Below are 16277 nucleotides of genomic sequence, written 5' to 3' on the forward strand. Positions count from 1 at the left end.
ACTCCTCTAACCAAGTTTGAGCTCGTCGAGATAGTTTCAAATGTGTTCGAACTCGGCTTGTTTAAGAGAAATCGAGCTTGAGTTTTGCTCGAATTCAAGTTTGAATTAAGTTTTGAGCTCAATTCGATATTAAAATAATGTCATTTTAATGTATATTGTCAAATTTGAATTGTTCAAGTTTACATTTGAGCTTGAATTGAATAAGTCAAGTTTGAGACAACTAAGGTCAAAACTAAATCTAATTTATTTTCAAGCTGAGTTCAAGTTTCAACTCGTCGATCTCAAATTGGGTCTTGTTCAGACTTGATCCAAATCAAATATGTAACACCCGGATTCAGGTATGCCAGTGAACTCTACTTCCAAAATTACCCCTAGAGTTGATTTTATAACTTGTTGTTTAAAGAAATTGTAAAAGAATTATAGAAAATTATTAAATGAGCAATAATTTTCAAAGGGGGTAAAATGGTCATTTTAGAAGGATTTAAGAAACAAAGTGGGAATGTAAATTGAATGGCACACTTGAAATTATATGGTGGTGCTAAGGGTTTTTGGTAATTGGGTAAGGATAAAATAGTCATTTTTGGAAAAGATTAAGGGTAAATTAGTCCAAAAAGCTTATAAAACCAACCAACTATTCATTTTCTTCTTCCTTAGCTGAGAATCTCCATAATTTTAACTAAAGTTTTTCTTCAAGCAAAATTAATCAAAAAACCTAGCTAAACTATCTAATTTTCAGAGCCTCCAGTTATAAAAAGTGTAGATCTATCAATTTTGGTAAGTTCTATAGTAAAAAATTTAATTTTTAAAAGATGTAAAGTTTAGAGTTTTGATGGATGATTATGTTTTTGGTTGATTAAGGTTGCTAGGAAGAAGAAAAGAAGGAGGATAGGTTTAAATCACCTAATTAGCAAAGAAAATGTAAGAATTTCATACTTTACATACTTGAAGTAATTTGAGTTAGGTTATTTAAATAACCTTTACTTATATAAGTGTGTAAGGTATTAGAATTAAGGTGATTTATACTTGAAAGAATAAAAAAATTCATTAGGACTTATGATGTAAATTGTGTCATAAGGGCATTTTAGATATTTCATATTCTTAGTGTTAGCTTAGTGGAGTTTGTGTGTTGAATATGTGAGAGATGATGAATTGATGAAAGAATTTGCACTAAAAGTAAGCATGTAATTTTTGGTCATAAGGATAAAAGTGTCATTTTATGTGATATAGGTTAATTTTGTTTAATTATGTGCATGATATGTGTAAAAACCATCATAATAAATATGTATATTCATATGGAATGCATGAGATATATGTAAATACATGAGAAAATAATCTGATGCTCAATGAGGTTTGAAAAGAATAAGGAAAAATAATGAATGGGCATATTTCATGTTATGGTTATACATGCATACATGAGGAATCATAGCATATGCATGATTTCAGAAAAATAAAGAAAGAGAAAAAACATTTTCTAAGTTATGCATTTTTTCAAAAAATGAAAAACAAATGTTTTTGGTTTTATAATGACTCATATGATATAGGAAAGTAGAAAGCATGCTTAAAATTCTTACACGCGAGCTGTACTGTATGGACAACAAAGAAAGATATCGGTTGTACTGTGTAGACAACCAGCTGTACTGTGTAGACAACAAAGAAAAATATCAGTTGTACTGTATGGATAGCAAAGAAAAAAAATAGTGAAATATGCGTGTAAGAGAGGATTGTATCTTGTATAGTGACTGCAAGTACTATCATATGTAGTTTAGACCGATCAATGAAAATATTTGACAAAAAAAAAAAGAGAAAGAATTAGCAAATAATTTATGAAAGTCATTTGCATTAGAATCATGCATGCAAGCCTATGTGGCTGATAAAAAGTTGAGAGAGATGTACGATCAGAAAATAGAAAAGTCATGACACTCATACATGCATAAATCATAACGAGTGAATCATATTTGTATAGTAAGGAAATGAATAAATAGGTGAAAGAAGAGAATTATGATATGTGTTTAATATGTGTTCCGTGTCAATTATTTTGTATGTGAATAGCCCAGACACGCTAAGTATGGAAGAGATTAGTATTGATATGAAATGTTTTGAGTATTGAGTATGATTTTCTTACTGAGTCATGGTCGCTCACTCTGTTTAATTTAATATTTTACAAATAAAGAGTTGCAGCAAAGGTTCCCGGGGAGCACTAGTGAGACATGAGGCTAAGGGAGAAAGGCACCATACTTTTGTTGATTTATATGTTTTGGTATATATGTGATTGTGTATATATGTGATTGTGTATATATATATATATATGTATATATATATATATGTATATTTATATATATGGCTAGTTATTGAAATTGGTCTTAAAGTTTCTGTGGGTAGTAATTTTTATGATGGTTACTACTAAGTATTTGTTTTGTTAATTGTGATTAAGTTAATGAAAATTCAGTCGGTTGGTAAGACTGGTTTGTATGAATTTACAGGGCATAATTAAAAATAAAAAAAATTTCCCCGAGCCCTCAAAAATAGGAGAACTCTTGCCATTTTTCTGTAACACACCTATTGGTTAGGAGAGGTTACAAAATACCTGATTTATAATAAATAAATTTTGATTATATCATAAATAAAATATTATAAGTATTAATTTTTTTGGCAAGCCTCGACGGTACGAGGAAATTTTTATTAATTGAAATAAAAATGACACCTAGACAAAGGGGGACGTAATGAGTCTTACCTCTCCAATAAAACTAAATACAATACCCAAAAAAAAAAAAACAAAAAGATGATTATGCATGAATTACATAGAATACATATAAAACCATGCACACACACCAAACTTGAGTTACATAGAATACATACAAAAACATGCACATATCAAACTTGAGTATAAATATTGATATGTTACTATTTGATTGAATGATTTTGAATTAAAAATAAAATAATACTCAATCATTTGATTACACTCCAATGGTTGCATTTAGACATTTTTCAACTGTAGACTAAAATCCCAAAATTTTACATTTTGTAAACAAAACTATTTGATAGGATTAAGAGATTTAAAAACTGAAAAGAAACCTAAACACTGTATAATTAAGAATTTAATTATAATTATAAATTAATAAAGAATATGATAAAACAACATGATTCATACCATTGTCACTATCATACTTTAATTTGGTCTCCTTGCAGCAACGGCCTTTTGTAATTCGTTCTCCTTGCAGCAGCCTTTTGTGCCTACAAAAGCAATAAGCTTATTATTAACGAAAATATTTCATGTCCTAAAAATAGGTAAAAATATTTGTTAGTAAATGTAGAATAAATGGGAATGAATAAATAATGTAACAAGAAAAAAGTAATGCAAATCAAATTCTCCAAATTAATAGTGTTGGCACATTTTTATGTACAATTAATTGAAAATAATGTGCATGAATGAATGAAAATGGAGTAAGTTCTGAAAATTCATCAGAAAAAATACTTGTTTGATCATAAAGTACATACCTGTTCATTGAAAAACTCTTCCATTGTGGTATTGAGGTCGCCATTCCAACGTCCAGTACCTTCTTCAGGAAACTCTTTGCTAAAAAACACTTCTTTAAGGTTGGGTGTCACTTGCTCTCCAAAACCGAAGGTCTTCATTTTTCCACATTCATATATCTCTAATCTTTCCTATTGGATCCGGTCCACCCATGATGGGTTGACCCGATCCATTAAGGTTATAGGTTAACCCATTACCGGCATTTTACTATTTTGCCCTTGGCAGTTATTTTTAATAACTGCCACTCCCTCCTTTATTTAAATGGCATGTAACTTCCATTGGGAAGTTAACAGAAGTAAACAAAAAAAAGCATAATTTACAGAAAACATTTTGCATCACATTACTCTTCCAAAATCAATTCTCTGGGAGAATTCTTGCAGAAACAATAGAGATAATAAGCAAATCGTGTTGTGGACATTTCCAGGAGTGCATCGAATCACCGAATCATCTTCAATTGTCAGATTTAGTGAAACCGGGTATGCTTTCTGTGATCCTGAAATTAATTTGATTATGCTAACATTGGTATCAGAGCCACTTATATCTGTTCAATTGTGATGCTGGTGATATAAACATGATTGAGAAGCATGTTTAGGGATTGAATTACGTGAACAGTATTTTATTTATTAAATAATGCGTACGGACGATTTTGCTTAATGATGGATTTGTTGCAATTTTGTGAAATTAATGCTTAGAATCATGTTAGGATGAATCCTGGATATGAGTTTCATGATTAATTAGAAAAAAAATTGCACGAAATCGCATGAAATTGGACGAAATTCAGAGGACTATGCTTCACCCAAAAACCGTAACATTCATGCATTTAATTTGCCAAATTCCGGTGACTTAGTCGCCTGAAAATTGATGCATTCTCATCATCGTGTCACGGGCTTCAAAAGCCCTATGGAATTGTTGCCGGAGGATGGCCGGAAGACGGCCAATTTTGCCGTCAAAGAATTAGGGTTCATACTGCGTCGCGGGTCGAAATCGGGTTGGGAAAACCCAATTGCCCGACCCGAATAGTCAACGGGTTAGTCAAACCCGATGGTCAATGGTCCAACCCGTTTAGTCAACCGGGTCGATCCAACCCGAATCCTGACCCAAGGCAACCCGGTCAACGAAGGTCAACTATTGATCGGTCAACGGTCAAACTATTTGACCAGTCAACGGTCAGTGCTTTGACAGCTTTGACCGCGCGTGAGAGCGCGTGACGGCGCGTGAGCTGAGTTGTTCGGCGCGTGGAAGCGCGTGAGACATTATTTTGGCGAGTGGAAGCGCGTGCATGCTTCTATTAATGCTCAGAAGCTTATATTAGCTTAGATTCAGTTCTGTGTGATCTGTTTATGCATGAATTAAACACTTATTGGTGTTATTTTGATCATGGTTTTGAATTATACTTTGCTAAACATGTGAACATGTGTTGTTTATATTGTTATGCATGTATAATTTATTATTGTCCATTTGTTGGTCATATATAGGGTGAACATGTTGACTAAGGACTACTATCTGAACTATAAGATGAATCCAGTGCACAATCTTTACACTCACATTGGTGTCATGCATGAGAGATATAACGATTTAAAAGACAAGGGCATAAAATTAACTGGAAAAGAGAGGATATCTGGATTACTAAGATCATTGCCAGATTATTGGACTTCAATAATTTCTAATCTTGTTCGGGGCAAGAAATTCAAGAATTATTGGCAATGTGTGGATGAATTACAGCTCGCTGAAGAACGCAGAATTGTAATGAATATAAGAAAATCTACATCACTCTCAATTTTTCCAAATCAACGTAGTGCGAGGCATGTAGGCTATCGCAAGTATGATAATAACTTTATCTTAGATAAAGTTACTCCTAGTATTGTTAGAGATAGAGAAAATGTTTTTTCTCAATCTGATTGGTGGAGATCAAATCCCTATAAATATGGAGAGCGTTTGATTAACAAGATGCCCTGTTTTAAATTGTACAAATCTCAAACCAAGGATAGTTCAGAAGTTAGTCATAGTCGTTGAATTTTATGTCCATATTTATTTCATGCATATTTGTTTATTTTTGAATTATGATTATGTTAAACTTTCAATGTTGATATAATATATATGTTTTATGGATTATTTGTGAGAATTCTGAGACTGATAGAATTAAATTATTCTCGTCTGGAATATACATTGACGTGATTGGATTAATTATTAAAATGTGAAACATTTGTGTTATAGACGATGATTGGGAACATAGTGAACTTTCGACTCTATGCCTTATGTGACATATTTTAATCTTTAATGTTCAATTGCGACAATAAAATGTGTATATATCTTATTGTTGGTGTTGTGTTGCGTATCTCTGTAGTTATATATTGAAATGGCTTCGAAAAACATAATTGCCGATTTGAATAAGGGAGAAAGATTGAATGGAGACAATTATAAAATATGGAGAATGAGAATGCACTATATCCTAGATGAACAGGATGCCTTGGAAGCTGTTAATCAGGTTATGGATGAGCCCCAACTGGCTGAGGGGCAGAATCCTAATAATGCCCAACATAGGCGTAATATGGACGCTTATAATTCCTGGAAAAAGAAAGATTCGACTGCCAGAGGAATACTCATTAGCTCAATGAATGATGATATTGCTTATCAGTATGAGCAATTTAAAACTGCAAATGCTATGTGGGTAGCATTAACAGAAAAGTTTGGAGGAACGACCGTCTCTAAACTGCGGCAGTTGACCATCAAGTTCGACACATATAAGAAAGTTTCCAATAAGCCAATGAAGCAACATCTGAGGGAAATGTCGAACATGATAATTGAGCTGAAGAAAGCTGGGCATGATTTGACTGATGAACAGCAAGTACAAGCTGTGATACGATCTCTTCCTGATAGTTGGGAGCATATGAAAGTGAACATGACCCATAATGACAATATCAGGACTTTTGATGATATTGCTCGCCATCTTGAACTGGAAGCTGAGCGCCTAGAGGCTGCTGGACTAAATGCTCAAGCATATGTTGCTGAGTCCAGTTCGAAGAAATTTTCTGGCTATAAGAGAAAATGGCGAAAATCAAGAAAAGGAAAAGAGATCGTCCAAGGACCTGTGAACAAGAACAAACGGTTCAAGCGCAAAAGAGGCAAGCGCTATGGGAAAAGAGATAAGTCTAAACTGACCTGTTATAACTGTGGTAACAAGGGTCATTTCGCCCGTGAATGCACGGAGCCGAAAAAGGTATTGTCTTATCTTGTCTCAAATTGTGAGATTTATGTTTCCAGTACCGTTTTCTTAACTGAATCTCATCCTATGTGGACTGTAGACTCAGGAGCAACAGACCATGTAGCTCGTGACAGAGACACTTTCGTAGAATTTCGTCGAATACCGAGAGAAACACGGTGGATATATGTAGGTAATAATACCAAAGTTGAAGTGAAAGGAATGGGCACATGCAAATTAGTTTTGCGCGGTGGTCAAACCTTGTACCTACATGATGTTTTATATGCTCCAGAAATTCGATGAAATCTGGTCTCTGTAATGGTTCTGTTAAAATTAGGATATTGTTTTATTTTCTCTGAGAACTTGGTTAAGCTTTTTTATAACGATATGTTTTATGGATGTGGATTTATGTCTGAAGGTTTTATGGTGTTGGACACCTTAAATTGTATTAATGATAATACTGTTAGTTTTTCTTTATTTGCAACTCCTAATAGTCTAGATATGGATGCAAATAAATGGCATGCTAGATTAGGGCATATTGGCCAAGAGAGAATGAACAGATTGGCCCGTGAAGGTTTATTAGGACCTGTCACGAAAATAGATTTGCCTATTTGTGAGCATTGTCTAGCAGGAAAAACTACTAGAAAACCTTTTGGCAAAGCTATTAGAGCTGAAGTTCCTCTGCAACTTGTGCACTCAGATATTTGTGGACCTATGAATGTTAGAGCTAGAAAAGGAGCATTCTATTTCATCACTTTCATAGATGATTATTCACGTTTTGGTTATGTCTATTTGATCTCCCATAAGTCAGAAGCAATAGATTGCTTTAGACATTATATGAATGAGGTTGAGAACCAGTTAGACAAAAGAATAAAAGCCTTGAGAACTGATCGAGGTCGTGAATATTTATCTACTGAATTTAAGGAATTATGTAGTGAAAAAGGAATTATGAGGCAATTGACGATTCCTAGAACTCCGCAACAAAATGGTGTAGCAGAGAGACGGAATCGAACACTGTTGGAAATGGTTAGGTCTATGATGGCGCAAGCAAATCTTCCAATTTCGTATTGGGGAGATGCTTTAATGACTGCGACTTATATACTTAACCGTGTGCCTACTAAGTCAGTAATTTCTACACCTTATGAGTTATGGACAGGTAGGAAACCTGAATTAAATATGATGCGCCCTTGGGGGTCTGCTGCATATATCCATGACACATTCCATAAATTCGGAAAATTGGGTCCAAGAGGTAAGAAATGTATCTTCATAAGATACTCTGAGCACTCCAAAGGGTACGTGTTCATAGGAGAGGACTTTGATGGAAGAGTGACTGAAATAGAATCTCGAGATGTGACATTCATAGAAAATGAATTTCCTGAAAAGGGTGATATCGATAAAAGTCTTCATCTGTATGAAACGGAAGAGGAATGTGGAGAAGGTTCGTCCCAGCGACCATTAGTTGTGTCACAAAAGATGATGTCTCTACCTATTACAGATAGTGGGAGCAATGAGGTTATGCTCCAACCTATTTCGGATAGTGGGAGCGAAGATCCTCAATTGCGAAGGAGCGAACGTTCTCGAATCCCCAAGAGACATTTCGAAATTGAAAATGAAGTTTTCATAACTGCTCCTCCGGAAGACGATGAGCCTAAAAATATCAAAGAAGCTCTATCATCCCTTAATAAGGAAAAGTGGCAAGAAGCATTAGAGGAAGAAATGAAATCCATGGAACTTAACCAAGTTTGGAGTCTAGTGGACATACCGTCGGGTCGAAAACCCATTGGGAATAAATGGATTCTTAAAATTAAACGAAAGGCAGATGGCTCAATAGATAGATACAAAGCTCGGCTAGTGGCAAAAGGCTATACTCAACAAGAAGGTATAGATTATGAAGAAACCTTTTCGCCTGTTGTGAGATTTACTTCAATCCGTGTCATTCTAGCCATAGTAGCACACTTAGATCTAGAATTACATCAGATGGATGTCAAAACAGCTTTTCTTAATGGAGAGCTTGACGAAGAAATCTACATGGATTAGCCTGTAGGTTTCATGGTAAAAGGCCAAGAGCGTAAAGTATGCAAGCTCCAAAAATCTATATATGGCCTAAAACAGTCATCAAGACAATGGTACTTAAAATTTCATAAGGCAATATTGTCTTATAATTTTAAGATGTTAGAACAAGATCATTGTGTTTATGTGAAAAGATCTGATGACAAGTTTGCAATTCTATCTCTTTATGTGGATGATGTGCTGATAGCTGGGAGTGATTTGGAATATGTGATGATCATTAAAAATTGGTTATCTGCAAATTTTGACATGAAGGATATGGGTGAAGCAGATTATATTTTAGGTATAAAAATCAAAAGGGATCGTTCAAAAAGACTTTTGGCTCTGTCACAAGAGCGTTATATCCAAAAGATTCTAGAACGATTCAACATGGGAAACTGCAAGCCCGTAGATAATCCTGTGTCAAAAGGCGATTTATTGAGCCAAAACTTGTGTCCAAAGACTCAAAACGAAATAAATGAAATGTCTCTTGTACCTTATTCAAATGCGGTTGGAAGTCTTATGTACACGATGATGTGTACTCGTCCCGATATATGCTTCGCTGTCGGATTGGTTAGTCGATATCAATCAAATCCAGGAAGGGAACACTGGAAGGCTGTAAAGAGGATATTGAGATATCTGAAAGGCACTGTGGATTATTGTTTATGCTACCAAGGAAAAGATTTGCGTATTGTTGGCTATTCGGATGCTGACTGGGGTGGTGACTTAGACCAACGCAAATCAACTTCAGGTTATGCTTTCTTACTCCAAAATGGCGCTATATCTTGGAGCAGTAAGAAACAAACGTGCATAGCCTTATCCACAATGGAAGCAGAATTTGTAGCATGTTCTGCTGCTGTGCAAGAAGCTGTTTGGTTGAAAAGATTTTTTGAGAATTTGGGTGTAATGGATGTATCAGTTGGTCCTATAGTTATGCATTGTGATAATCAAGCTGCAATAGCTTTCACAAAGGATCCTAAATTCCATAATAGAACCAAACATATCGACACCAGATATAACTTTGTCAGAGACATCATTTCGAAGAAGGAAGTGATCGTACAATATATTTCTACGCATAACATGATTGCTGATCCTCTAACAAAACCGATCTCAAGAGATGTATATCTTGCACATGTTAAGTCCCTTGGCTTGCGTAGAATATGATGATGACTTGTTGAGTATATATTGTACTTGTAACACAACGTTAAAACATCATAGAGTTTGAATTTATTTTATGTGTTTTGAATTCATGGTGTTTATAGATATACACATTGTTTATTTTTGAAATCTCAACAAGATGATAATGTCATACAAGTTTGATTGACTCTCTCACACGAGCAATCGCCTTTGACGCTGAGGAGAGCGTGCAAAGATGAGACATATTTCTTGAGGTTGATGCGGTTTGAAGAACGCACTTAGAAAATGAGAATTGTTCAAGAAATGAATTATTTGATATGTCGCCTTGATGATTAATCAAGATGAGGTCATGACTTGATAGATTTGAAAATGACTGATTTGGATTCCCCACGTCCAAATAACTTGTGAATGCCAGATGTGAGTTTTTAATAGATAAAGACACCTGCAAGATTGGAGAGATGATTAAGAACTCAGGTTAGGCGCTGAGTGCAGCGACTGAACTAAGATCTGTACAATGTTGGTAATGACATTTTGAAAAGATACACATTGTAGCACATGATTCATACCATGTGTGCATGAATAAGACGACTGCTTGAAGTAGTGGAAGGATGAATCCCTGCTCCTTCACTGTGTGAGACTTTATGAGGATTACCTCATGATGGTACCCTTTGACTCTTTGCTGTTATTTGATGTTTATTCTTAGTGTTGCTATCTTAGCTTGGAACCTATGGCTATGAATGATTCAGTCTATGGAACATGACTAGAAAAGCAGCTAAGTTTAAATTGAGAATTCCGAGTAGATGAGGAAGACTTATATATTACGTGTATCCATTGGCCGGCCGGTCATGTCACTCATACAGGAGATTGGACTTGATCATGGATACATAGGAATATAACACTATAATGAATGAGGGATTAAAGGAAGCTAGTGTTATCGAGTAAGTCTGGGGTGCTGCGAGACTAACGCTTTATTTTATTTTGGGTTGAAGCGACTATGTTATTCCTAACAGATGCATAGTATATTAGCTCCCAAGTGCAGGTTGCTCGCAAGGTCGCACAACACGTTTGTTAGTATGAATTGCTCTGTTCTGTAAGATTTCTGTAGAAGAGTATTGTGATTCGGATCACCCATCATGTGTGAGTGGGAGATATTGGATCCGGTCCACCCATGATGGGTTGACCCGATCCATTAGGGTTATAGGTTAACCCATTACCGACATTTTACTATTTTGCCCTTGGCAGTTATTTTTAATAACTGCCACTCCCTCCTTTATTTAAATGGCATGTAACTTCCATTGGGAAGTTAACAGAAGTAAACAAAAAAAAGCATAATTTACAGAAAACATTTTGCATCACATTACTCTTCCAAAATCAATTCTCTGGGAGAATTCTTGCAGAAACAATAGAGATAATAAGCAAATCGTGTTGTGGACATTTCCAGGAGTGCATCGAATCACCGAATCATCTTCAATTGTCAGATTTAGTGAAACCGGGTATGCTTTCTGTGATCCTGAAATTAATTTGATTATGCTAACATTTCCAATTTTGAGAATTCAATAGTATATGGCCCAGAGCTAAAACAAGTGAGGTTTCGTAGATATTCAAGTTGCAAGTGGACCAAACTAGAAAACACAATGCTCACAGATGGCTTTTCTTTTTCTCCTTTCTCATTTGTGATTATTTCTTGTATTTTAGAGCAGTACCTTACCTCAAGAGTTTTGAGCTTCACCAAGAGTTTAGCAATTGAGGGAGTGAAGAGGATTTCTAAATTATTACTAGTATTTATTTCTATAGAAGTCAGGTTTCCCAAGCATGGGGAGGTTATGGTGTGATCTAACTCTACATCCTCCGCTTCTTTCGTCTCAAAGATCTCCTTTAAATTATAGCAGAAATTTATATCTATTTCTTCCAAACAAATAAGGCTTTGGAGTAGAGTTGGTGAAAATAGTTTTATTAACTTGGAGCAAAAGATCAGTTCTACACTCTTCAAGTTGTGGAGGCTTATGGATTGATAGTCACCCCTCCATATATGTGACATCTCTTCCAAAGATTTCAAATACATATACTCTAATGACGAAAGTAACTTGGTTTCACCCTTTTCAATCTTAATCTTTTCACAATCAAATATATACATCAATGATCTACACATTTTCACTCTAAGAGTTTGAAGATTTTGAAACCTCTATAACAAATAACTTGGTGCAATATTTAGCAAGTCATCACAGCTATACACTCTTAAAACTCTTAATTTACAGAAAGACTGAGTAAGAGGTTGTCCATGACATAGTTCAACAAGGTTGCAATTATCCTTAATATGCAATTCCTCTAAATTGTGGAAAGTTGAGTTTGGTGTCCATTCCAATGTATTGAAGAGATACCTTATCTTATCACAATCTTTGATCCGAAGATACTTCAATTCATTGAACACTTCTTCAATTTGGTCAAGACTAAAACTCTCTAAATTAACAATATTTTCTAAAGTTAGACATTCAGTTCTTTTGACCAAACTTCTAAGCTTGTCATATATCATTGAAATGTTAGTCCCTATGATCTCCATATTTCTTGAGTACAACATTGTACTCAAATATTTTTGAAATCGAGATTCACCCCAAATAAATGGACTATGACTTATTACTAAGGTAAAGCTAGACAGTCTTTTGAATGACAAGAAATTTGGTAACAAATGAAGCTTACTTGGAATAAAAATATGTAAGCTAGTCAATCGGGACAAGGCTTCTAATTCAACCAGATTGGCATTGCTACCATTTTCAGATTCCCATTTAACAAAATGATTAATATACAACTCCTCTAACTTTCGAAGAGAAGACATAACGCCACAAGGTATAAGTTCTAAATCCATATTATTCAAATCTAACAACCTGAGGTTAGTTAATTGACTAAAGGATAAAGGGATCTCCTTAACAAGTTTAGAATCAGAAAGAGAAAGAATGTCAAGTTTGCTTAGACTTCCAATTACTGATAGATCTACCAACTTGGAAGCACTAACATCTAATGTTCCAAGATTTGTGAGAAATGAAAGTGAATCAAACAATGTCTCAATGTATGTTCGTCCCAAGTTTAAAACTTTGAGATTTGGTATTTTCTCAAAGAAACTACTAAGGACAACAAAACTTTTATTTTCTTGTAGCAATAAAGCCTCCAATTTTGGGTGTTCTAACCCATTCGGTAGCTCCCCAGTATAATTTCCCACTAATGAGATACATGTGAAATCTTCAAATGTATCCTCATTTCCCAATGCACCATTTACCATGAACTTGTAGTTGCATCTAAGAGCTCTAGCTATTGCAAAATCACGAATAACATCATGTATTTTTACATACATTTTACTTTCTTCAATCAAGAGAAAGGAAGAGGCTATGGTACTTACAATAGCATGAACCTTGTTTCTGACATCCTCAATTGCCTCGAGAGTGTCTCCAAACCACTTCAAACCTACCCAATATGTAGCCAAATCTTCAACAGGAATTTTGTAATCCTCTGGAAATAAGCTACAAAACAAAAAAAGTGATTTTGTCTCATTTTCTAGGTAATTGAAGCTAAATTCCAAAGATAAAAAGACTTCTCTCTCCAATTCTGGGACACTTGAAGGGGTAGACATTTTTAGTTGTCTTACTGCATTCCTCCACTCATGCTTGTTCTTATCTTTTAAAACTCCTGCTATTATCACAATTGCAAGTGGCAATCCCCCACATTGAGTAGTTACCTCTCTTGCAGTTGGGTTAATATCAGAACTTTCAACAATTGGGCCCGCAATCTTGCTAAAAAGCTCCCAAGATTCTTGTTTAGATAATATTTCAACCGTATATATCTTTTGGCAACCCATTCCATTACATACATCTCTATTTCGAGAGGTGATTAAAATTTTACAACCTCTATGGTCAATCCCAAAAGGAATACCGATCTCACCCAATTTAATTATCTCCCAAGCATCGTCTAATATTATGAGTACCCGTTTCTCTTTCTTGATTCTATACCGCAATAAACTTGCTCTTTCTAATTCAGAATCTGTCGGAAGAGATTTTAAACCCAACATATCAGCAATCTCGCCTTGAATCTTCATAATCTTGGGGTTTCGAGAGACAACCGCCATCGCTACAGCATCATACTCCTTGGCTTTTTTCACATGGTGGCTGATTTCTTTAATTAGTGTGGTTTTACCAATGCCCGCCATCCCACATATTCCAATTTTGTTGACATTGTTAGCATCAATTAAGGCCTTCATAACTTCCTTCTTAAATGAATTTCTAGATCCGAATATGCTAGAATTAAATACCTCAGATGAAGATATAATTCCAGATGGGGGAGCAGAACAAGACACATTTACAAGATTTCCCAGTTTTTGAAGCTGATCAGAAATCGCCAGAGTATGTTTTTTTGCCTCTGTACTGAATCGATAACGCTGTCTGAGATTAATCCACCACCCCTTGAGGGACCTCTTGTTGGCTTTGCCTTCATCTTCCAAAAACTTTTCAGCCTTTGCAGAAACATCATCAACTTCAGGTAACCACTTTTGAACAAAATCAGAGATGATCTCTCCATTTCTTTTAGCAGATTCGGTTTTCTTTTGCACCATGTCTCTGCTATCCCTCAGCTTCTCAGCTTGCTTTTTCAATTTTTCAACGTTGTCATTGTAGTGAAACAAATAACCAAGTTGATCACCAGCAGCTGCAAACACATTGTCAGCTACCTTCCCACCAACAGAAGTGACAATCTCCATGGCTTTTTTTTTTTCGGGTACAAGGACAGGGTTGTGTTTGAAATGATGAGAAAAAAAAAAGAACAGAAAACGAAGGAATATATAAAGCAGAGAGAGGTGATGTTGAATATAATAACAATGATTCCATTCTTTGCCTTTTGATCTCAAGACTGCTTGGTTCCATCTTTAAATCAATGCAAAAATATTTTGGATATAAAAAAAATTATGCAGAAATATTCTTGTCTTCAGGAAGAGGAAATCAATATGCATGCTGTCAATCTGAATTTTCTTACATTAAGAATCAATATGTACCATGCTTTCAGCCATTCACTTAAAGATGCTAAGGAAAAATAAAAGTATAAACTTACAATTTAAACCAATAAATATACAATAATATTTTATGCACTAACAATGGCCACAAACACTATTACAAACATGTGTACTCATGTTTATGCTCATTGTTAATACATATAATTATATATGTGTGTGTGTGTGTGTCTTCTAAATCCTTTTTATGTTAAACTCCTATACGTGTAGTAGCAATTGATACATAATTATCTGATTAGGTGTTATTCTATCTTTAATTTAAAATCACTCATTCTTATTTACATAATTAATAATTAATTGTTACAAAATAATAAAAAGAGAAAAATAGGAAGAAGAAGGAATATAGAAATGAAGTAAGAAACGAGAAAAGTTGAGAATATATTAAGCAAATTAATGAAGGAAGGTATATAATTTATCTTTGAATAATGATGATTCTATCATTTGCCTTTGCTTTCAAAATTGCTTGGTTACAAGATTAATCTTTTCTTTACAAAAAAAAAAGAAAAAAATGCATGATAAAAGAAAGAAATTAAAATGAATGAAATGATAGAAGGTAAATAATTAAGAAATGATTTCATTCTCTGCTTATGCTCTCAAGTATAGGGCTCAACCTATCATTATTAATATCATATACTAAAATTCCAATGGATTGATGTAACATCCGGCATTCGGTCTACTTTGCTTGTGGGTTTTGTCAAAGTAGGTTTTGTATAGGGGTGTTATGGTGGCATTCCACTAATTACGATCTTTGAGTGAATACAAACTTTATTTCTCTTTAAATTTAATATAAAATACAAAATTTTACACGGTAACACTTAGAAAATATATGTGTGATAAAATCTATTAGATCTAATTTTTTATGTTAAATTGTTGTATGTGCACTAACAATTGATACATACATGGGCACAAGTGCTTATGCATCATCATATAATTAGGTGTTATTTTATTTCTAATTCAAAATTGCTCACTTTTAATCACATGATTAATAACTATTTATTATAAAATGACAAATGGGGACAAATAAAAAGAAGGAATATATAAATGAAGTAAGAAAAAGGAAAAGTTAAGAATATATAAAGCAAATTAACAAAGGAAGGTATGTAACTTATCTTTGAATAATGATGATTTTGTCCTTTGTCTTTGCCCTCAAAATTGTTTTGTTACAAGATGAATCTTTTCTTAAAAAAAGAAGAAGAAGAAGCACAAACACAATAAGTATGAAAGCAAAGAATGTATGATAAAAGAGTTTAAAATGAATAACATGCTAAAGTAAGGTATATAATTAAAAAATGATTTCACTCTAAAATTCCAATGGATTG

At 34.3% G+C, this 16277-nt stretch overlaps 1 protein-coding gene across 1 annotated transcript; it reads right to left on the reverse strand.

Annotated features, from left to right (window-relative positions):
* Nucleotides 1–12096: 12096 nt before the first annotated feature.
* LOC123228780 (disease resistance protein At4g27190-like) lies at nucleotides 12097–14652 on the reverse strand. The gene has a single exon (XM_044654230.1). The coding sequence runs from the start codon at nucleotides 14650–14652 to the stop codon at nucleotides 12097–12099; it is 2556 nt and encodes an 851-aa protein (XP_044510165.1).
* Nucleotides 14653–16277: the final 1625 nt, after the last annotated feature.

Source organism: Mangifera indica, chromosome 11 (genome assembly GCF_011075055.1).
Source record: "Mangifera indica cultivar Alphonso chromosome 11, CATAS_Mindica_2.1, whole genome shotgun sequence".
In the NCBI taxonomy this organism is placed as follows: Eukaryota; Viridiplantae; Streptophyta; class Magnoliopsida; order Sapindales; family Anacardiaceae; genus Mangifera; species Mangifera indica.